The 24,723-nt window shown below is 39.3% G+C and overlaps 2 protein-coding genes across 4 annotated transcripts in view; one reads left to right on the top strand and one right to left on the bottom strand.

Moving 5' to 3' along the window:
* LOC103695871 (nodulation protein H-like) overlaps positions 1–12,274 on the top strand; it is a 12,553-nt gene extending 279 nt beyond the window's left edge. Inside the window, exons 1-6 of one of the 3 annotated variants that reach the window (XM_008777304.3) lie at positions 1–112; positions 807–1,045; positions 1,123–1,381; positions 11,354–11,533; positions 11,653–11,808; positions 11,891–12,274. The exon at positions 1–112 is cut by the window's left edge and continues 279 nt beyond it. In XM_008777304.3, coding sequence (XP_008775526.2) covers positions 83–112; positions 807–1,045; positions 1,123–1,381; positions 11,354–11,533; positions 11,653–11,808; positions 11,891–12,082 — 1,056 coding nt within the window. In that variant the 5' untranslated portion in view covers positions 1–82 and the 3' untranslated portion in view covers positions 12,083–12,274. Of the gene's footprint in view, positions 113–775; positions 1,046–1,122; positions 1,382–11,353; positions 11,534–11,652; positions 11,809–11,890 lie in introns of all 3 variants that reach the window. The other 2 variants (XM_008777306.3, XM_017847046.3) reach the window with 2 other exon arrangements.
* Positions 12,275–12,843: 569 nt separating this feature from the next.
* Positions 12,844–18,781, bottom strand: LOC103700767 (receptor-like serine/threonine-protein kinase SD1-8). The gene is made up of 7 exons (XM_039125859.1): positions 17,339–18,781; positions 15,904–16,041; positions 15,658–15,827; positions 15,079–15,289; positions 13,604–13,841; positions 13,338–13,488; positions 12,844–13,245 (listed from the first exon to the last, which is right to left on the bottom strand). Exons 1-7 carry the CDS (start codon positions 18,609–18,611, stop codon positions 12,937–12,939), a joined length of 2,490 nt encoding a protein of 829 aa, XP_038981787.1. The 5' UTR covers positions 18,612–18,781; the 3' UTR covers positions 12,844–12,936.
* Between the last annotated feature and the right edge of the window lie 5,942 nt (positions 18,782–24,723).

Raw genomic sequence — 24,723 nt, 5'->3', positions numbered from 1 at the left:
GAGGGAGGAGAAGAATATAGGGAGTTCTTTCCATGCCCTTTTTCCATACAGATTCAAGAAAGGGAAAGAGAGGAAGGAAAAAATGATGGAAGAATGCTGTTATTTCAATAAGGTGATCATTTCATCTCTGACTCTTGTTCCCTTTTTTTCCTTTTTGATTTCTTGTTTATAGTAGATTAACCCGTGTTTTGCAACATTTCGTTTTGATGTAAAATTTGGGATCTTTTTTTTTGTTTTGTTGGATTCTGGGAACAAGATGTATCCTTTTTATGCTTTCTCGGTAGATTTGTTTCTATCTGGTGGTTACTTCAATTCTTCATGTCGTTTTGGCTAAAGCTTTGTGTTTTGATCTCGGCGTTCTTTGGGTAGATAACATATGAGATTTTTTTCCTTTTTATCCCTTTTCATTTGGTTCAATTTCTTGACTTTGAGAAACAGAGATTTGGATAGGCTGATTTGGCTTCGAAGATTGAGTTCTTTGTTTTGAAAGATCACCTTTTTAGATCACGTTCCACGGTTTCCCTCCCATAAAAGATCACCACTTTAGATCAATGCATTGTTTTGAATCATCTTTTGTTTCCATTAGCCTCTCAGCTCATGATTTCTTTCTGATTTATGAGGCATTGTCATGCGAAGATACTTTTAGGAACTTCTTGTCTCATAATCTGGTTACTTCCATTTAGCCTTTTTGCATTCTTCCAAGGATTTGTTGGTTGCAAAAAAAAAAAATCGAGGGAGATACTGTATCTTTCTAAACTAGTTGCAAAACTTACAGGGTTGGTTTTCCACAAATCCTTCTCATGCAGGATAGTCTTCTCATAAAGCCTCCGAAGAAATATCCACTTGTGTTATGGATGGCTGCGTTGGCCTTGGTAATGATAAGTGGCGTTTATATATGTATACTGTATTTAAAGCAAAAGTGGGTCCCCACAATGCCTAATCCAATTATGTTGAGACTTAAGGAACCTAAACCCTGTCCTGATCCTGGCATTCCGCAATCCGAGGTTCCTTATGTGCACTATCCAGAACCCACTACTTATAGTAGGTAATGATGGTTTCTTGTTCGTTAATTGATTATCTTTGGTCAGAATCATGTGACACATGTTTTGGTGAATCTTGCAGGAATGAGTGTGCGTGCACACCAGTTTGGTTCTTTGCAATTTTATCGATGCAGAGGTCTGGAAGCGGGTGGTTTGAGACCTTGTTGAATAGCCATGTTAATGTTAGTTCCAATGGTGAGATCTTCTCTGTCAAAGAAAGACGGAGTAATATTTCATCTATCTTGCAGACATTAGATGAAGTGTACAATCTGGACTGGTATAGTAGTGCTTCTAAAAATGAATGCACAGCTGCTGTTGGCTTCAAATGGATGCTTAATCAGGTAAAACCGTATATCCTGCACATTGTTTTTTAAATTATGAATCCTATCTGACCCTAATTCAGCTGAACTTTATCATGTAATGAAATTGAAAAATGCTACACTCTTCTCCTTCTCTACAAACTTTGACTTTGTGCTTCAATTGAAGCTGTGGACCTAGACTAAATTAATTTGTTGTTTGGTTTCTTTTTCTTTTCCTTTTTTTTTTGAAGTTTGACTTTATGGTATTGCAGTCATCAATCTCTCTATCTATATCAGCTTCTGAGCTCCAGGAATTCAGGTTTTTGGGATGGGAAAGATGTGTTTCCTGGTTCCTAACATTAGGAGTATATATGTTTATTACACTGCTTTTTCTTGCTTATAGCCATAACCTCATTTTCTTGGGAAAGAGTGAATCTGTTTGGATGTTAAACCATCTAGACTTCATCACAAATAGAATTTGTTGGGTAAAGAAAAAATGACTTAGTTTTGCAAAATCTTATTATGTGGATGGTTGGGCTTTGAATGATTTTTTTTTCTAGAAACTAAGACTTTGAAGAACCTTTAGAAAAGTGGAACCTTATATTTATGGAGACACCTAAATTGCAGGAATTGTTGTGGATTTTTTTTTTTGACATGACTTTGTAGGATCAGATTTCATGAAACTGCTCTCAAGTCTGGAGTAAGGAAAACTGAAGGCCTTGATCAGATTGAAATTTTTTTCAGGAACCGGTTATGGGGCAGTAAAACTAAAGTGAAGTGTCTAAACCAGAAGGATATAAATGCAAATCGTTATCGGAAGGCAACTTCAAGATATATAAGAAACAGGATGGAACAAATTAGTAGCTTGGGATGCAATTGAAGAAAAGCTAGAAGGTTGTGGATGTGTCATGGAGAATATTAAAATGCTCTAAATTGGAGATAATGTGTCTAGGCAAATTTGCTATTAAGTAAAATTGGGAAATAACATTTGATTTTGATCTTTGATCCGCATTGGTTTCGTGTTGCAAGGATGAGGACAGAAAAAGGAAGTAACACATTGATTGTATAATAATGATGGTTTTGTACTTCTTCAATGAAAGATCTGGGGATTAGTGAAGCAGGAGATGATGCTTGAGTTCCATGGATTTAGCTCAAATATTATACTGAACTGGGCATGAAAGATATTTCACTATTTACAAATTAGCTTAGCCAATGTGGTGAGCCCTTTTTTTTTCGTTTTTGTAACTTAGAGTTTTTTTTTCTTCTCTTGGTCATCTTTTCTTTTATGGTGGGCAGACAGATCTACAAAATTTTTCATTCCAGGCATAGGAAGGAGTGTGATATTTTGCTCAGCAATGGAGAGGGAATGAACATGGAGAAAATCAGGTATATCTCATATCATGGTTGCATGCATTATGAGATTTGGTGCATTTTGACAAGTGATATCTGGCTGTTTCTCTTGAGGAGGTGTTGGGTTAGTGAGCTAGAGATTTGTTTGCCCGGTGGACTGGTTGCAAGAAGAATAAACCTGCGGTTCTAAACTTTGTCTTCTTCTGTGCATTGAGGCTCATAAGAAACATTCCTAAATAAAGTTACTCTGGTCTGAGACTGAAGCCCTGTAACTAGGAAGAAAATTAACACTTTGTAGGCAGTCAAACATGCACTAAATAATGCAAAGTCTCAATTTCGATAATGCTTCACCTTTTAAGATGCCAATAATGATAGTTGTCCCTCTATACAAACATCATGGGATAATTTTTTGTTTTTGGGGGGGGAGGGAGGAGCACCTGCCTATGACATGGGAAGATTGAAATTGGGAAATTTAACTTCCTTGTTGGGGACATGGTGATGAATATATGGAGGAGAGTGAAAGATTCTTTGAAGATTTATTATGGGGCTTTGAGAGGAGGAGGATGTTTGGGGTGGGGTGGGAGGTTGTTACTCAGGATGTTTCTTGTGGAATGTGCAGTTGAAGCATTGGAGAGGGTTCACAAAAAGGTGTATAGTGTCCAACTTTGGGAGGACAGCTAGGGTTGGCTTGTACCTGTATAGGCATTTTCTCCTAGCTTGTATTTCATAAGCATGAATCTGAGGACTGAACTGTGTGGTATTCTGTGGCTGTTCTTTGGTATATGGCCTTCCAATTAATATTTTGGGAAAAGTTAACAGTGTCGTTCCTCAGTTGGGAGGCAAGCATGATGATAGAAGGGATAGGATGGTTTGGTGTTTTCATTTAAATGAGGTGTTTTTTTTTTCTGGTTTTGGCCCGTTTGTTATGTTCCCTTCCTCTGTTTCCTGGTGTTAGGATATGGGACTTTATAGGAACAATTCCTCTAGCTGTGCTGCTGATTTTTGATAAACATCTTATTGATCACCAAGAATCAGTGCAAAATCATGGCACTTACCTTGCCTGCTGATGTTCTCTCTGTCATTCTTTTGTTATATTAGGTTAGTCTTTGTTGTTTTAGATATAAGATTTTAACTTTTGAACTGTTCAGTGTCATTGGTACATATGGTTTTCATGTTACAGTAAGTTTCAGATTTGATTATCCTTTTCCAGTCAATCATTGATTCTTATGATGAAACCTGCTGCTGTTATTTGGGCTAGTCTGAAGGAACTGAAATCTGAATGTTTTGTTAAAGAGATCAACTTTCTTCCTTGTCTGTAATAATAAATTTTGTAAGCTATAGAATGCTAGAACTTTGAAAAGATTTCTGACTGGCATGCTTGAAAAGTTTGGACATTTCTTTTTACAATATAAATAATGGATCATCTGAGCATCTGGAGATCGATTATTGCTTGCCTCTATTGTAGTTTTGATGTTTTATGCTATTTGATCATATTTACATGCCCAACTTGCTAACATAGATGGACTATTTTTGATGTTTTGGCAGTTCTGGCCTTCTGGGTGGATTAGGCATTATGATGTTTATTTTGTATTGCTGATCTGCATTTTGAGCTTGTTATTTCTTTAATATGTGATGCAATTTGAGTACTCAAGTTGTCTTTGTAATGCTCTACCAGCCGCTGAACATTGTTAGTATTTGTTAGTAACGCTAGGTGTGCAGTTTATGATGACTATAGAAAAGGTTTTTCTTAAAAGATGCGAACACTGTATTTGCAAAGAGGCAAATCAATTAGTAGTACAGATAAATATAAAATGAATTAAAAGGTGGTGATGCTAGGAAAAGATGTGCACATTCAGAAGTTGTATAATGAGAATTCTTATAGAAATAAATTTTGAAGATTCTCGTTAGTCAGGTCACGCTTATACCTTTATCATATCTACATAATTGAGACAGGGAAACAATTGAAAAAGGAAATAAAAGCAAAGGACAATGTGTTAAGACTAGTTGAAAAACCGAACATGTGAAAGATTGTGCAAGAGAGTTGGATAATATGTTGAAATAGCTTATTCAATGAAATTCTGAATAATCAAAAAATTGACAAATGATTTTGAAAGAATTATGGTTCTAGGTCAAGAAAAGTATTTAATATTTAGATATGACCTTGTTTGTTTGAAGAAGTTTATGTATATTAGAATTATGTTTCCGTTTATCTCTGTGGTAAACCTAGAGATGAATGCAATTCCTTCTATTAAACCTAAGCTTTGTTGCTGTTTGTTAATATTTGTTGAAACTTCAAAACTCCTAAAATAACTATGGCAGGATGCTTTCTGTTGCATAGGCACGAGTTACATAACCAACAAATTACGTTTGCTGCATACAATTGGTCTTGTAGGTTTAATAGCCAGGCTTTTCTTGTCCATGCTTCCTTTGACCCGGATTCATCACCAATAGAAGGGATGGATGCCAACTGAAGCTGATCTTTATACCTTATCAAACTTTGAATTATCTTACTTTGATTTGTCAGTCGTATTATGTAACTATAGATTCGAAAGATATTTTCCCTTTTTGCTTTTTTTCCCTCTAAGGGGAAGAGAGAGAGAGAGAGAGGTAAAAGTACTGTTGCTATACCATTTTATAAGCCGTTTAATTTGTTTAGTATCACCTTCTACTGAACTACTAAGGCTGCGGTTTTTAGAGGGGATAGATAAGGGGCAACACTTATACTATTCCACAGGATAAGCCTCTTTTTGCCATTTGGTTGGAGGGATAAGTGCAAGTGTATTAGGTGAATGCATCAGTTTTCATAATGATTTTGATTATATCACAAGGACAAAATTGCCTCCCACTTTTTCGGCGTGTTTAAAGAGCGGTACAGGCAAAATGATAATTAGAATGGATAAGTATCCCCTATTCCACGGGATAACTCTACTATGCCATTTTTGTGGAACAGAATTATCCCCCCCTTTTCTCTCTCTCTCTCTCTCTCTCTCTGTTCTTTTGGCATTTACCTAATAAGCCTATTCTTGAGTGTGTTTAGATGTTTGGCAAGATATCCCTATTTTGGGGGATATCCCCACTTATCCCCCCTACCAAATGCGGGCTACAACAACTTCTGAAATTGCCTCTATTATTCTGCACCATCCAACAGCTTCTCGAGCATTATTATAAACCAATGGCTCCTTTATATTTTGGTCTGCTGCCTCTTATAGTACTGCCAGGACAGCATGTAACTCAGTCAAGATGTTTCCCTGATGCCAAGCTATGGAATTTGCTGCACCTAAGAATTTTGGCTTTTTTTTTTAATTTATTAAGACACCATCACCCTCTGGTCTATTTGTCAGAATCAAAAAGGCATTACTGAAGAACTTCATAGACTTGTCTTATGGTTTGTTTCTTCCTTCATTTGTTTCTTCAATAATTTTAATTTTTATAGCTCCCTCTATAACCTTGTTAATTAAGTACTGGAAGGTGTAAAAACTTTCATATATTTTCTACAAAAATCTCTTTTTCCAAATCATGATTTGAAGTTTAGTTTAAGACCTTAAAACCAAAATTTTAATGTCCAGTCCAATCCAACATTCATGTTGGTGTGAGTTTCAACCAAAACTAACGGGCTTAAATTTATTACATATATAGGTTTTTTTATGCTTTTTCCTTCTTTAGAATTCCTTCATTTCTGTAAGGGACAGATGCAGTTTTATATGAAACTTAGAGTTTGCAAGTTTTAAGGATATTTAGAAGCATTATAATTTCAAAATCTAAAGATGTGTAAAGTAAAAGTAGAAATCTTGCATACATTTGGCTATCCTAAAGCCAAAATTTTGTAGAAATCTCCATTGGCATATGTTGGATTGTAATCTAGCATTAAACAATTTCTTCCACTCAAAACATGATATTTTGAAAAATAACTCGTTTTGCACCAAAAAAAAAAAACTCTTTTGAAATTATTTTCTGAATTCTTTCATAATTTTGTTCCTTTTTATGATTTTTGTACAAATTTAGTTGAATTGCAAAAACTAGAGGGATCCAAATTCTCATACATTGTTGAAATATTCAACAATCACATGGTAAGTACTATGTTTGTTGCTGTACATTTTTCAAAAATTGTTTCATTTGATTATTCTGAGATTCATTATGTTTTCATAAATGGTTGTTTACATTTGTCAGAAGATATTTCATTTGATTATTCTGACATTCATTATGTTTCTGTAAATGGTTGTTGAAGTTCCTTTCCTTCTATGTCTTCATAACTTTTTTCTTCACAAACTGGAGTGCTTTAAAGGGCTGTATAAACATAGGATCAATTTCTCCATTATACTCCTGCAAAATGGATTTGTGGTCTGATAACTCAGTAAGGCTTACTTCATTGATAGCGTATAGATGTAGGTAAAACAATGACTATGAAGCTTTTTAAATAAATAATTTTAGCATAAGAGGAAATTTATTTTTCCAAATACCATTCCATTTTCAAATTTGCCATTTGCTCCATCCAATAATGAACTTCATATGGGTAATTAGCTTCCAACTAATTCTTCCCCAACTTAAGCATTTTGATTCATGATGGGAAGGCTTAATGAGGCCACTCTATTACTTAGGTAGTAGACATAATGATTTAGAGAGAAGAGAGAGAATCGAAACATGTTACTAAGTACTAACAGAATATACCTCAAACATTTTTTATTAGTGATGTTGAGGCTACTCTATTACTTAGGTAGTAGACAAAACGATTTAGAGTGAAGAGAGAGAACCTAAACATGTGATTATCAGAATCTACCTTGAGTATATATAAGTTGAATGAATTGTATCGATCTTCTTGGAATTTTTTTTGGGACGTGCAAGAAGCTATGTATGGATGGTTAATTTCTTGGTGTAGACCTTATATACTGAGGGCTGACTAAATATTTGTCAAGCTACTGCTAGTTACACCCTCATTATAATTTTTGTACCTGAGGAAACTAAAATAGGTTGATGCCTCATCCTGTATGTTATCTGGTTTGAAGTTTGGGAAGTGAGAATTTATAGAACTTCCAAAAGAAGCTAGATAATTGTAGACTATATTTCGGAGCACTTTTTGGTAGTGTGCTTTTAGTGTTAGATCCTAAGATCTGATTTTCATAGTGTTTTTACCAGGAATGCTTTTTTGTGCTACTCTTTTTTTGGATGCTAGACATCTCCTTACAACTTTGATGATCAGAGGATAATTACTGTTCTTCTTCAAAAATAGTGTTTTTTATCCTAAATTCCATGTTCTTCTCATAACCATGCACTCGCAATGATCATCACCTCCACTCTCTGCTATAATCGGCAGCCACAAGTCTCATGCATTGCTTTGCTGCTAGTCATACCCTATCACCGCATGGTGGTTATCTTGCATACTGTCTTTCACATTCATTGTCATTCATCAATTGCCAACCCGCTACCACTGATGGAATATGATCAAATTTGGCATCTATGATGGTGATGATGGAGATGGTTGGTTGGTCATATGCTTGTGTACAAGAAGCAACTCATGCTTACAAAAATTAAGGAACATCAGACTAGGTTGGTTTGAATTGTGAAGCTGTGTCTTGACACACCCCGCAAAAGTGGTGCCCTTCTTTGTTTATATCAATTTGTATTAGAGCCTTATTATGTATCCTATATGCATCAAAATCTAACTCCTTGCTATATCTAGTGTGGATTCTTCAGTGTATTCTCCAAACTAGTGAATCTTGCAAAAACAAAAAAGGAAAAGTAATATAGGAGAAAAAGAAAGAAATTAGGAAAAGGAAGAGAAAGTAGCCATTTTGGGAGAGAGTTGCAAAAGTAGTTAACAAGGAAATCATGCTAGTGATGATATTTGGAAAGAACTTAAGTGCCACTGGTCTAGTATGGGGTGTATTGGCTTGTGACAACTATGCTAAATTATGTTAAAACAAAAAAATTCTTTTTAAATTATTAAAAAAAGAATGACTTAATATGTATCATGCCAACCTAGTGTTGGATGCCAATAGTTGGAATGCATGTTTGCCTTACCATGCTGTGTTGATGTAAATGCAATGCTATGCTGCAACAAATTATTGAAGAATTTTTTGCATCTATGCTCCAAATTTTGAGGTTTGCATGTATAACCCTATAAATTTTCATTTTTAGCACATTCCATTACAAATATTATTATCTTTGTTTAGCAGGATTGACCTTATAGTTAGCTATCGTTAGCAGTCGTGAGCCTACCAAGGATTACAATCATTTACTTGTACTTAAAATATAATTTTGTCATAACTAGTATAATTACCTTTGAGCGAAGGGTGGGCGTGCTAGGGCTTTAGGTTGGGCTTAGGGATGGGCTGAGGGGAAAGCTTGAGGTAGATGTAGGAGCCAAGGAAGAGGAGCTTGCGGATGGAGCCGGAGAAGAGGGCAGCATCGACAATGTTGGTCTGGTCTGGAGGTTGATGGTGATGAAGTTGGCGGAGGTGGAGTTGGCTTGGCACTGCTGACTTTGGTTGTGACGAAGGATTTGATGATGGAATGTCAAGTAAGGTCTAGCACAAGTGTGGAGTTTGATGAACCCCAATGAGACTAACTTCTTATGGTCGGTGGAGCCGTGGGTCATATCCCTAGCTCTTCTCCCCTTCTTCCTCTAACCCCTTTCCACTTCTCCCTAAAATCCTCCTTTAGTTTCAACTCAAATCCCTTCGATTGATCTCGAAATCTAATGGAACCTACCCTAATTCAAAAATTCCTACCTGAAGTTTTTCTTAGATCGGAGAGAATGATGATGTTGGAGAACTATGCTGCTGTGCTGCTCCACCTTCAGTCCCTAGTCTTGTCGTGCCCTTCCTCAACTCCTGGATCTCTGATGCCTTTGCTTGTGAGACCAAAGCCCTCTAGATCTCTCTCTTTGACCTTAGCTCCACCATCTCCGCCACCCATTCCCCATCTTTTCTTCCTCCCTCAACATCATTAAAGCACGATCCTACCTCTCCATCCCCTTACAACTCAACTTTGGATTGAAGCGGATGGTGGCGCTGCCGGTGATAAAGAGGATCTTGATGAGGAAATTATGGGCTTTGAAATGGTGCCCAACAACATTTGTCAATACTGCCCCTACCAACTTTTGCCAAATGGACAAGCCGGTAAACAGTGTCTGATTGGACTACACCAAGCTCATGATCGAGTCGGAGTTGAAGCCTAAACTGCAGAAGGTCAGGGGGAGCCCGATGGCTGGGATGGTTGAGCTGGGGATTGGCAGTCTCACTTCGCCTAAAGCAAACACAGTTCAGGAGCCAATCAATTTCAAGTTTGAACCAATTCCCATTTTTTTCAACCCTAGAATTTTGGATGTCATGTAGACGATACCAGGAGGGGGAGATCTAATAAATAGTTCTCTTAAAAGATTTTGGGGGATCAGATGGATATGTTATATTACATAAGGTGGGCGTTTGTTCTACACAAGGGAAAATGTGTCATTTCCATGAAAATGGCTGGTTCTCAAGTCTTTCAGGCATATAGTTGACTAGGAGGGTGTTTATGCAAATACAGAATGTTTGAAATGATGTTTGTGTAAAGATAAGTTTATGGAGCTATAAATGCAAAATTCCCAATGCTAAAAGACTTGAAAGGCTCATCTCTTCATAAAAAAATAGCAAAGACTTAAAAAAAATATTCTGTGCCAACCTAGTGTTGGGAGTCCATTTTGGCCCAATATGGTGTATACCAGTCAGAACAGACTGATACATGTCACTGCTCGACACAATGGTGGGGCAACGGTAATAGGGAGGATTCCAACTTATTCCCTTCTCTGACTTCTTTATTTTCCTTTAACTAGAGAAATGATTGAGCACTTGAGTTTTTCTAGAGTAATGTCACTGTGAAGAGCATTTTATGATAAGACGAACCTAAGCTTACATTAAGATGGTGATACTCCTACATACATTTGCCTAAAGATGGAAAGAAATAACATACATTTGTCAGCAAATCCTTCATATTACTGTTTATGAAATCCTTGAGAGATCTTATGCTCTCATGAGCTGTACATGAGCAGCTTAAGTTCTGCTTGAAATTAGATGAGCAGCTCAAGTTATTCTTGAAGATAAATTAGCTGACTGGAGCTTGGCTCAATTACTAAACCAGCCGAGCTTGAGTTAGGCTGGGCTTGCTCAAGCTGTTCTTGTTGCCATCCCCACTATTATGTTAACGAGGCCCCTTATGAACAGAACCCACATATGACCCAGAGTTGCTTATTGTTTTGTTGCATAAACCTTTACTATAACATTGGAACTCACAAGTTCTCTTGGCGACAATCCTAATAAGATCTTGACAAGGTTATTTCATCAGAGAAATTTCGTTTTCTGAGTAGTGAATGAACTTTCTGCCGGGATAAGCCTCTCATGGAAATCATATAGAATGAAGAACACCCCCCCATATATATATATATGTTAATTTTTATCTTGCAGAAACCTGAAAAATATAAAATTGGGAAATAGTTTTTGCTTGTGGTCTTTTAAGTCTCGTACTTTCTAGTGTCTTTTAAATATATCTTTTTTTTTAATATTTACTGAGATTATCCAATGAGAAGCCTGGTTGTACACTGCTGGTGCTGTCACATGGTGATATTTAGATTTTTTCCTCCCTGAGCTTACTATTTGTTGCATCCACCTGAAGTTCTTGTCATGGCTACTTCAGGGTGTCATCCATCATCATGACGAAATAGTTAAATACTTCAATCAAAGAGGGGTCTCTGCAATATTCCTCTTCAGAAGAAATCTACTTCGTCGCATGGTTTCAGTACTTGCAAATATGCATGACCGGGGTGCCAAGCAGCTAAATGGGACCCATAAAGCTCATGTGCATTCAAGGGATGAGGTCATGCTTTTGCACTTTATACCGAGATGTATTAGTACTTTCTCAAAAAAAGGAACAAAAATCTCTGATACCTATAGTAGACTTGAATCTTGAGATGTGTGGTGGTTTATGGCATACAGGCTGATGTACTTGCAAGATATAAGCCCACAATCAATGTAAATTCATTGGTTCCAGAACTAAAGCAGATGGATAAGTGGGGTGCTGATGCTCTGGATTACTTCAAGAGCACTCGCCACATTCTTCTCTATTATGAAGATCTTGTGAACAACCGCAAGGTGAGTGGTGGGAGCAAGTAGAGGGAATGTAAACAAATATAACTTGTACCAGCCTAACCATAATATTCTTTGTTTCCTGCAGAAGGTTAAGGATGTTCTAAAGTTCCTTAGACTGCCAAAAAGGAAGCTTTCCAGCCGTCATGTAAAGATCCACAGGAGACCATTGTCTGATCAGGTTGAAAACTGGGATGCTGTCTATGATACTCTGAAGGGAACAGAATATGAGAGCTTCTTGCATGCTGACTATCAAATGCAGCAAGAAACCATCAGCTAGGCGCGGCTGGTTGTAAATAACTTATCGTCGGTTCTTTTTTTGCCCTTGCATGCTGGTGCCTCCCGTTGAAGAAATTTTGATTATTTTTATCCTAACAGAAATTCTTATACAGGTTTACAGAGAGATGTTTTTTCCCACTTTGCAGAACGTTCTAATTTATATTTGAGCAATAAAAATGAAAATTGGCAGCAATTTTTGTCCCTATGCTTATTTTCAAGTTTTCAAATCTGATTTTCTTTTTTTAGACAAATGAATCTATTAGGTTGAAACTAGCTTGAGCTGTTGATTCGGTGATATCAGATGATATAGCTCTTTTGGAGCCAAAGGATTGTGCACACCCAGCCCATAAAGGAGTGATGGATTTAGAACAATCAGGTTGGTCCAAGAAAACAAGGCAAAATTTAAAAGAATTAGTAGGTTGGCATCATGTAACAACCTAGGGCTTTACCCAAAATAGCTAGCTAAAAAGTATTATTTGAAATTTTTGATTATGTATAAATACTTAGATTTATCCAGTGAGTAACCGATGTGGAACTAAACACATGTCTATACGGGTGTCCTCGTTAGACTAAGGGTTCAAATTCATTCAAATTTAAATGGTTTTGTGCTGCAGTATTTCCTAATCTATATAGATTATGGGTCGAATTTGCTATGATATCATATTTAACAACTTAGAATTTTATCTAAAATGGTTAGCCGGAAGGTATTATTTAGGTTTCTTGATTCTATATAAGTATCAAAGATCGATCCAGCTAAGACTGAACACAAGCTTGTACGGATTTTGATACATCCACTTTTCTATTCCAAATTAGAAAATTTACAATTTCTTATGGTTGCATTCACCCTGACATCTTTTATCGACCTTCAAATACTGTAACTGATAAGTCATTTATAGTTAGCGAATCTTGCTTGCTTGATGATGAAACAATTTCAGTGGGGCCTTTGTTTGCAACAAAACCAGGTGGTTTAGGGTATGGGAGACTGCTGCTCTCGCTGCCTAGCATCAACACTACAGTCGACATTGCTGGCCTGTCCTCCGGGTGTTCTTGAACACACAAGAGACCCACCTTTATGCACCTCAACACTTCAGCCACGGGAAATGAGTAACCTATTGATTCATCCACTAGTTCCAAGCCATTCCCTTCTTTCCATGAATTCCATGCCTGAAAAATGTGCAGCAAATGTCATTAATTCTTTTTTCTTAAAAAAATAAATAAATAGAGCATCTAATTGAAGGACCTTTTTTTATACTTACATGTCCTAGAAGATTTATATGGCGGTTGGAGAGATAAACCCCTCTATTTTTCTTGCTACTTATGATTTCAAGTACTAAAACACCAAAGCTAAATACATCAGATTTCACTGAGAAGATACCATCCATGGCATACTCAGGAGACATGTATCCGCTGCATTATCATTAAGGTGATTGAACTATTAGATTTTCAATATAGAATATTATATGTACAATAAAATACTTTTCTTGAGCAAATTTTGTACAAATAAATACTTCAAAATACTTACTAGGTACCAACCACTCGGTGTGTATTTACTTCTGCCTCATCCCCCCCAAATATTCTTGCCAAGCCGAAGTCCGAAATTTTGGGGTTCATCTCTTTGTCAAGTAGAATGTTGCTAGCTTTGAGATCCCTGTGGATAATTCTTAATCTAGAATCTTGGTGGAGATAGAGAAGCCCACGGGCGATCCCTAATATAATGTTGTAGCGGGTTTGCCAATCCAGCAGTGCAGCTTTAGCTTTGTCTGATGAAAAATTAGTTGCGTTAACTTTTGTATGCTATTACTCGGAGTAAAATTTAGTGAGCAAAAGAATGCATGCAGTCCAAAAGCCATCAACGTTGGTAACAAATGAACTGCTGGGTATTGTGAGACTCATGCTGGTAAAGATTGATTAAACTGTAATAGCTTGAGAAGCATCACTGTGACAAGCCTATGCTCAACTTGATGGGGCTTGGCAACCCTACCACACATCTGGTTGAGAAATCTAACCAAAATTTTCAACTCGAGCTAAGAAAGTGGTGTTTTGAGTGTTCTCTCTTTTTGAAATGGCATTTCAGTTAAGAAAGCTGATTAGAGAACGTCACTTTGAGTCCACAATACTTATTATCCAAAAGTACTTTTAGATAAAAAATGGTGTTTGGTAAAATTTTCGGAAAACTGTTTCAGCTTTTGCGATAAGCTGAAAATAGCTTTTCGGAAGAAGCTCCAATTTGGAGCTTTCCGAAAATGCTATTTTCAGCTTTGTCGGGAAGCTGTTTTTTGGACCAAAATACCCCCATTTAAATCACACTTTTTCCCCCAAAACCCTTATCCCGCCTCTTCCTTTCTCCCTTTCCCTCTCAATCTTCTTCTTCCTTTCTCTCTATTTATTAGAGAGATAAATGGTCATTAGAATGATAAAAAATTAATTTACACTAATAATTATAATATTTTATATATTTATTATTGTATTATACTATAAATATAATATTATATTATATTATATCATAATACATTGATATGTTATGTTAAATAATTTAATATTATATTAAATTATTATTCTATAATACATAATGTTATAGTACTATCTTATAATAATATAATATTATATTATATTAATATTATACTATATCATATATTTATGTATTAATACATATTATATTTTATTATGCTTTATTATATAATACCGATAATGTTCTTTATGGTTATTTTGTCATATAAAAGTACTTTCTCAGTTTGTTTACCAAACACATGTTAAAATGCCATAGCACTTTAGAAATGTAGTTACCAAATAGCAAACAGATTTTTATAAACGCTCTACTTCCAACAGCTCTACTGCTAACAGCTCCCCCAAACAGGGCCTTAGTCCTCTACCGAAAAAATGGAAAAGCTTAGTACTGATTTGAATGTTAGTTTTACAAGAGGAATAATAACACTTAATCATGACATTGCTAATGAGATATTAAGTGGCGGGTCAGAGGGGAGAAAAAGATTTACTAACCAAATAGGAAGGCATCCAAGCTTTTATTAGGCATGTACTCATAGATTAACATCCTTTCCTCTCCTTGGATGCAGCAGCCAAGAAGCCGAACAAGGTTCCGGTGCTGAAGCTTGGCAATGAGCGTCACCTCATTCTTGAACTCATCGATGCCTTGCACTGAAGTCTTTGCAAGCCTCTTCACAGCTATTTCTTGTTCCTCCCCCAGGTTTCCCTGAATGCACCACATCCAGCATTATGAGACACTGCTAGTATATTGAACAGGGGGGGTATCAAACAGATATCAAGGTCCAGACGAAACCAACATGTATCTAGAATACTGACTTTAGAACCAGACACTGATCAAGAACCTCATAGTGACTTTTTTTTTTTTTTTTTTTTTTCATGTATAGAGTCAAAACCCCCACATGACAGCAATTATCTTGCTAAACATGTCACCTAACCATTTTCTCATGAAAGGGAATTCACATCATCCAGATTGCAATTAGTATAATTTGATCTCACTTATCTCTCCTTCCATCCTGGTACTGATTTCCTAGTAATGACGTTCTATAAAGTTCTGTTCTTGGACAGAGAGCATACCATGTATACAGGGCCAAAGCCACCTTCACCAAGCTTGTTTTTGATAGAGAAGTTATCAGTCGCTGCTATAATTGTACCCAAATCATACAAAGGCAGATCCAACTCCTTTCCTTCAGTGCCTTCATTGATGTAGTTATTGGCGAAGGAACTGGTACCTAACATGGACATAGCTGTTGAACACAAATAATTGTCAGCATGAGCCTTATATTACATTAATTTATTATGATGTTGAAGGTTTAATTGTACCCTGTTTTCTTCTCCTCCTCCTCCTCCTCTTCTTATACCAAATGCAAGAACCAATCCAGCCAAGCAGTAGAGTTCCCAGAACAGAGCCCACCACGATGGCAGCTATTCCGCTCTGGTGTGAATGTTTTGATGCCGAACCTGAAACGTCACTGCCATTGTATGAATACAAGAATTTGTTTTCTTTCTGTTAGTTGTCAGTCCTTCTCAAACTACAATAGTTGTTGCTTAGCTACTTCAGCAACGCAACCAAACTTGTGGGGTCCGGGTTCCCTTGGGGCAGGATCTGTTTCATGGAGTATGACTTTTCGGATGTACTGCTATCATGATCTAAGGTCGTGAGATTATGAGAAGAAACCACAAGAAATCAGATTATAGATAAAAATTTTCATACCGAAACTACATTCTGGCCAATGTAGAACAGGTGTCTTTATAATTGGAAATTTTTGTATATTAATGTCATTGGCGTCTTTATAAACTAATGTCATGTTTTATATACACTGTACATCTAATCAACGTCAGTCAAATCTGTAGGTATAAAACAACTTTCCGTTGTTCATTCTCATCTCTCCAGGACCATAGAAGTGGTGGAGATATGTTCCTGGGAAGCACAGAAGACGGTTTGCAAAATAGCTAACACTGCAAACGGTGAAACAATCTGAATACAACAGGGCGTTGGAGAAAATTTAGAAAGTAGTTTCTGAAAAGTAAACTCTAGGAATTGCGTTCTCTTGACGGCATTCTGACCTTTTTATCAGATATTGGCACATTGTCTAAAGTTATAGAGGTGTTACTCCTGATAAATACCCTGGTCTTACAGGACCTGACAAACTCTAATAGTACAAGGTTATAAACTGGTAAATTTTCCTCCAGTCGAGGATATTATCGTATTTCTATTTTCCAACGCCCAACTAAAATCTAAAGGGAAGCTTCTGTCGTAACTTCCAGGCGAAATTTTTATAGTAGATGAAACGAACATAGCACTAAAGTCAGAGAGGTCGGCTTCTCGCGCTTTTTTTTTTAGTTTGTTTGTTTTGTCTGCTGTGGTGGAATGCTCATACCACTTGGGCATAAATACATACAATAGCACTAAAGTCAAAGACGTCGACTTCCTTGCAAATAAAAAAGACAATTTGCATTTGTTTGGATAGAACCCCCCTTGGTTTTGGAGACTCTGCTTTCCTCCAGCTAGACCTCTAGGCTGGGGTCTACTACACCAAATTCCACTCGTTGCCACTTCGGTGGCCCTGGATTATACACACCATTAGCAATGTGTAAGCTCCATACAGAATCGATGCAAACAAGAGCCGGGCTTGATGTTCGCTGGACTTCAGCTCCCAGTAACCCAAGTTATATCTCATCTAAAAAAGTTCTTTTTTAATTGTAATATTTCATCTAAATTATCACTATTTATCTTAAGCAACGAAACAGAACGTACCTAGATCGGCGGCTGCTAGCCGGACGTAGATATCCTGTCCACCAAACGTGAACACCCTAAGATCAGTGAGTTCGGTAGTCCAAGTTATGCACCCCCCGCCACTGGAGTTAGCACTAGCATAAGCCGTGCACGAACAATTCCTCAAACACATAGCCCTGCACTGATCTAAATTCAAGCTCATGTCGACGGTCGAGTTCGACGTGTCGGGTAGCTTCACCTCGTTCACCGTCACGAAGCCGTCGGTCCCATTCCGACAATCCAGTGCTGTCTTCCTTTTGCACCCATCCGACCCATCCCTCAGAGCCCAATTCGTCGGCGACCTGGGCTCGAACCCCTGCAAGCAGTCGCATATCGGCGAGTTGTTGGTGTCGCAGAGCCCGAATGGACCGCACGGCGACACGCCGTCACACTGGTCCTTGGGAGCAAACCAGAAGATGCTCCACACTTGGCTCTGGTCAAGCCAGACCAGTCGTTGGGTCACGCCGGACTGGTTCACGATCAGCCTCGAGATGACCGATCCGTTGAGGATGTTGAATGCGTAGTAGATTTCATCCCGGTCCATGACAAAGTCGAAGGTGAACATGCTATACGTCTTCATCTCCGGGATGCCGCTGAACCTTTGGCCGACCCATGGCCCCGTGCGCCAGAGCCGGTGCGCGCCGGCCCATAAGAATATCTCGGGGTCGCCCTCGACGTCCAGCGCCATGGAGTAGTAGCCCGGTGCCGGGTCGCTAGGATCGGTCCATGCCGTCAGGTTGCGGTTCAAATGGCTGGTCAAGTTCCACCCGAGCTTCATGCCCGGGAGCAGCGTGTCGGTCGGGTAGTCGAAGCTCTGCCATGCGAAGCTACCAGGATCATTGCTATCACCATTAGCTTCTTTTACGATGAAATTGCCGCTGTCTAAGAGTTGTGCGACTGGGCTGGCTAGGCCCGATGAGCCCGCGGACCAGACGGCCGTGGAGTTCTGGTCGGTGACGACGAGCGTTCCGTTGGCGGTGATTGATAAGCTTCCCTTGGGCTCGGAGATCGGGTGCTGGCGGTTGGCGACCCACACGACGGTCTGTACTGAGACCTTGCGGTACCATATGCCTACATAGCGGTTGTTGGAGTTGATGGGACTGAAGAAGCCTAATTCGAAGATCCCACCGGCGGAGATCAGGATTTGGCCGTCGCGGAGGGGCTGGGTTGGAGTCAGGATGTCGCTTCCAACGGAGAGAGAGAAGAGAGAGGAAAGGAGGAAGAGTAGTGATTGGAATACGGGAGGCCTTCTCATGTTTCCAAATGGCTTAATTTGGTGCAAAGGAAAAAGAAGAAACGTTCTATTTATTCTGGGATTGCACTACCGAACCTTGATCGGATGATTAAGTAAAAAGCTAATAATGATAAGAAAGGATCATCTAACCTATAATCATCATTTTTTAATCTCTCTTGTCTGGACCGTTTCATATGGCAAATGGTGGAATGGAGTCAGACCTGGTGCAGTGCGTTAAGGTTTATCATATAAAATAATGACCGTTGAAGCTGGAACTTGGTGACTCCACGATTTGATCACGGCGGTGGAAGTGGATATGGTAAACCGGGATGAGCACAACACTAGCTTGCGGGGGACGGACGGCTTATGATTCCTTTGGTGGCGATTACAGAGGAGACCAATTGATTGTCGGCTCAAAGACTTGTGTGGTGATGAGCTGAAAGTTCATGATACACGGAATAATATATCGTGGCCCACTGTCATGAGAAGCACGGCATACTACGACCAGCCAATCAGGGTCCACTATTTCGGCATTGAACGAATTCGATGGCTGATATCATACGGAGTGATGAAGCTCTTTCATCTGCACCCGTTGGTGTTTACAGGTCCTTGAGATATTCCTATTCCTGGTGCTTATTTCTACGAACGTGGGGACCAGCATGCATCAGCATATCACGACAATGGAGGATGGTATGTAGCTCCGTGGACTCAATGTTCAAACTAATAGACACCTAACTGGGTGACACAAGTAGTCATCTTTTATAGTTAAGACTGCAGCCCTACTGTTTCATTAAAGAAAAAAAAAAAAAGACTGCAGCTCTGCTGGAATTTAGATGAGATAGCAAGGTTGACTCAATGTTCAAACTAATCTTGGAATATAATATGACCATCAGGCTTTCTAGGAATTAGATGAGATAGCTACGAGATATCAAATTTCAAGACTCTTAACATTGATGGAAGTCCCCGAGGACTAGTATAAACTGTCGCCACTACAAAAGAATTGATATCTCCCGGCGCTATATTTCGTCTATACCGACGCTTTTAAGCGTCGGAGAATTTCCCACCCACGCTCCCCGAAGCGTGGGTCCGACGTCGGGCAGGTGGGCGTGGGTCCGGTTTAGGCCGACGCGTCAAAAAAGCGTCGTCGCTCTATGCCGACGCTTTTAAGCGTCGTTCCGTTTGGAGATACCCGATGCTTAAAAGCGTCGGCATACTTCGACCGACGCTTCACACGGATGTTTCTATTGGACTATGCCGACGCTTAAAAGCGCCGGCTCATGCTCCCTGACCGACGCTATAAAGCGTCGTTAAAGGCGTTCAACATTGCTTGGTATTTCCGACGCTATATAGCATCGGCAATAGCATTTTTGTTAAAATTTTTTTTATAAAAGCAATTTTTAATACTCTATATACATTAATAAAATAACAAAACACATACACTAAATCACATAGATAATAAAATACACATCACAAACAAGAACTTTTCATTCAAAATATTCATATTGTTATATTTGATTACATTGTACTTCAAAAATATTCTAAAAACATCCATCTCAAATTCCTAAGTACACAATCTACGATGTATCAAGAGTCGACGGCATCATCATCTCTACGAATAGATGAAGTATCAGCAACCTACAAGAAAAAAAAATACTTTAGAAACTAAAATACGAAAGTCATCACGCTCATACAAGAATACATTATAATTATATAAAATATTCAAATATATTTAGTTATGTACCGGAGGAGCAAATCTCTGCAAAAAAGATGAAATATGGTCAAGCTGATCCTGCAAAGATTGTATCTTCAACTCTTGGCTCTGCTTCAACTCCGCCATATCAGTCATATGACTCTGCCTCATCTCCTCTATCCTTGTCTCAAATGACTGCTTTATCTGTGCCATCTCTGTCTTCAAACTACAAACCTCTGCAGTGCTAGTACCTTGTCTGGCATCTTGGGTATATCGGCTCACTGCAGACAGCTGAGTGGGGGTAACTCCGACACCGTAACCCCTCACGCGACCATAACGTTCTGGGCCCATCAATTCGGCATAGACCTGAGCCTCGACGCGACTGGCCGCATCGGATGATGATGACTCCCCGACGCGCTCTGAAATAAGATTTGTAGCTCTTTCCTATATCTCTCTCAAAAAAATAAACAGTCACATTAATAATTTAAAAGAAGTAAAATTAATAAAAAAATTATGATCAAATAAAAGATGAATACATACAACTATATCTCTCGACTCGTCCCGGACAAAGCTGCCATCTCGGTGAGTGTGGGTCATCTTATAAAACTCTACCTCACCAGGCTCTCTTCCATGCTCTACTATCTACACATACGGAAAGTATATTGGTAAACTATATATCATGATACGTGCTATATGTTAGTAGAGTTTCAAATAGTTTCAAAAGAACTTACGAATACATTTCTACGTCTCGCATAACTCTTCGAGCCTGAAGTATGAGGAACTGCTTGAGATGCTCGTGCAGCTCTACCAATATTAGAATATGTCTGCCAAAATAAAAGCACACAGTATAATATGATTCAATGTATATATTTGCAATCTATATTAGTAATAAATATAATAGAAGATATTGAAACAATATACATGACCTGTCCTCTTTCAGAAAACCAGTAGTGAACAAGCTCCCTCCACTGCTGAGGGTATACATCAGGAGGAGTCACACGAGCAACCTCCTCCTCTGTCATACCCTCGCACTTGAAGTCCGTCTTCAATTTTGCTTTATATTCTTTCCATTTGCGGTTGAGGGACTTTAGCACCCAATCATGGCTCTCTGGAGGGAGTACAAACTTACCCTACAACAAGGTACAAAATGTTATAATAATATTAAACCTCTAAAATAAAATTATGGTACAAAGCAAATTAACATACAGAAGGTGTCGAATTAAAAAGAATAAATTCAATTCATTACCTCTATAAGTTTAAGAAGCTCAACCTTATACGAAGGAAGCATGTCATTCCACTTCGTATAGTTGAGCGGACACAGCTGACCCTTGCGTGCAACCGATCCTAAAAAGCTTGATAGAAGACTTCCAGCTCTATTGATGGGCTGCCCCAATTCGTTGCATCGGATGATGATCTTCTCACCCGGAGGAAGCTTCCACACATCCTTTCTTGAGTGGGTCTCCGTCTCGTCCTCACCGTCCCTTGTCCATCTATTAAAATTAAATAAAATATGTCTTAAAAAGTTGAAGACAAATATGAACATAAAATATGAACTTTAAATCGAATTACCCTGGATCCGGAGCTCATCCTCCGGGCAATCAGCAGGAGGCTCGTGCTGAGATCCTGACTCGTGCTGCTGGTGCTCACATGGCTGCTGGGACTGTAGGGACTGATCAGAAGTAGATCCCACCTGAGAATGCTGGAACTCCACATCTCTAAATCGTCTCCCCCGGGGCATATTGTTACCTGGTATGCATAAAAAAGAATCAATATTTGGTTAAATGATAAATTTATACTAAATAAAGTTCCCCACCATCTTTTGCTCTTATTTTAGTTTAGTGAGTTCCCCACCATCTTTTGCTCTTATTTTAGTTTAGTGAGTTCCCCACCATACTGCATGCTGCAATGCAATCGATAATTATGTATCTCACTTGCAAAAGCAAAGTTTCATAACCAATTTACAAGCATTGGATTGTGCTTCATTGCTTGGTCTGAAGTTGCAAAAAATGAATGTTACCAATTTGTGTTAGCATCTAGAAAAAGGATGTTAAGAAGGCTTGGAAAAAAAGTGGGGAATTTGATTTATGATAGCCACTTCCCCCTTTTCCCCTAGTAAGAAGAGAGAAAGCCACTTACAAGAAGAAAACTCATTCAAGATCCTCCTAATAATTGGGTCTAAATAGCCAGCGAGAAAGGACTGTGAATAGAAGCAATGCTTTTAGCACAATCAAATTACTGAGCCCTTAGGTATATTCTAAATGCCAAACCCCACAGATTCAACAATTTTTCTGTTCCCAAAAGAAATTGATGATAACAAAGTAAAGTTTTTTATTCCAAAGTCCTCAATGCTTATGGCAATTTAATTATTAACCTCTCTCCCTTATTTGAGAGTGTACAATAAAAGATACAAGTGCATGTGAAAAATCTCACCAATACCAGAAATTAAATGAGACATGGCCAGCCCCAAAATCAGCAAGCTAATGAATAAAGCTACAAAAAGATAAGGGGTGAGAAATCTATTTTGCCTAAACAGTTCTCATCAAAACGTTCATGACTGAAAGTTCCTATCAGATAACTGCCCAAAGTTTGTAGGCATGTGTGTAATGATGTGAAGTCCTGAGACCAAAACAGTCATATCCACTGTAGTATGTGGCAACTTTCTATAACCCATCAGAATTTGAATGTCGAGAAGGAAAATTGTTCTATGACAAAAGATTCCAACAAGTGTTTTCCCACCCATGAAAGCAAAGTTGGTGGGCAAACACTAGTGTATGCCCTGAAGGTTCTTAGAGTAATAATAACTACCTCCAAATTCCTACAAGTCAGAAAGGAATCAATGCCATCAAGATAATTGATGCGGTTGGATCCACTAGACCGCCTCGGACTTAATCATTTGGTTATTTTTGCTTTTGAGTCCTTGATGTTAATTTTATTTCAGCATAGCCTTGCTTGGGTTAGCCGACTTGGCCTTTATTAGAGTCGCTTTGGGTTTAGTTGTTTCTTGAATTCAATTAGATTAAGTCAAGTTAAGGGGTCAGGTAGCCACCTATAAATAGATGTGGTGAGCACCTATTTCAGTATGCAAAAATTAATTGAAAGGCTTTTGCCTTAGCTCTCTTTCCTTCTCTCTTCTCTTCTTGCGACGCCTTCCCCCTCTCCCTAGGCCGCCGTCCAAGGCCGCCGCCCCCTCCTTCATCCGGCTGCACCACCTCTGTCCCGAGAGGCCAGCCACCTTCTCCCTCTTCTTCCTCTCCTCCTTGATCCCTTCCAGCTTCTACAAACAACTCCATCCCGTTGGATTATCAGCCCGTCCTTCCCTGCGCAGTCATCAGTCGGAGGCTGATATCTTAAGATCCCGACGTCCTCTCTAGACCCACGACCTACCGCTGGAAAGCTAACGCGGAGATCTACAACATATCCAAAATTGAGATTGATCTGACGGACGGATCTTTAGAAATCGTGTCTACAATCAGGTCAGAACTACCCTTCCAGAAATCAAGAAGAGTCAAGAATCTTGGGATACGGATCAAATTCTATCGGATCGCATCAATTTGGTATCAGAGCAGTTCAATCTTTGGCCTGGGAAGATGGTGAACACCCGCTCTACAACCTCGAAGCAGCAAGAAGCGGCATCTTCAAAGGGCATCGACCCACATCAAGAAGGCTCGCGATCACCCGCGGCCTCGGCGGACCTGAGACCCGATCTTGATTCCACCGACCGTCTCTTGGAGTTCTTGCGTGGGAATCAAACAACTATGCAGCAGAGCCAACAACAATTGATGGAGAAGATGGATACCACGCAACGCCATATCGAGATGATGTTGCAACTATTGCTAAATCAGCGGCAAGAAACTCCACCGGGGGGAGCTCCGCGTCGGACCCGGGTGGAATCTCCGGCCCCTACCCGTGGACGACCAGGACGGAGGGGACCCCCTCCTCGTGAGCCTCTCCTTCCCAACCCACCAGAGGAGATGCGGCTGGACCAAGGAGAAGATCGACCTAGACCTCGACCCGAGCTCATACCGATTGGCGCACGCGCTAGGGCTCGGGGGTTGAGCCCGATTGGCATCGACGACGGGTCGGATATGGAGGATGATCCCATCCAGAATTTTCAGATGAGGAACCAGCGTGTGGGAGAGTACCCACGCCGAGGATATGAACGAGATCGGGACCGTAATGGAGATCGAGAGGGAGGAAATCGCGGACTGACTCTTAGGCTGAAATTTCCTAAGTTTAAAGACGGCGATCCTCTCGATTGGGTGTATCGAGCTGAGCGGTTCTTTCACTACCATGGCACAGCGGAGGACCAAAAGGTATTGATCTCATCTTTTCACCTAGAAGAGACCGCCCTGCGATGGTTTCAAACCGCCGACCGAGCCCGACCTTTCAACGGTTGGGAGGATTTTTCTGCAGCAATTTGTCGGCGTTTTGGCCCTACCGAGT

Source organism: Phoenix dactylifera, chromosome 4 (genome assembly GCF_009389715.1).
Source record: "Phoenix dactylifera cultivar Barhee BC4 chromosome 4, palm_55x_up_171113_PBpolish2nd_filt_p, whole genome shotgun sequence".
Taxonomy (NCBI): Eukaryota; Viridiplantae; Streptophyta; class Magnoliopsida; order Arecales; family Arecaceae; genus Phoenix; species Phoenix dactylifera.
The sequence above is the reverse complement of the archived record's forward strand: the minus strand, read 5'-3'. Positions and strand labels throughout refer to the sequence as shown.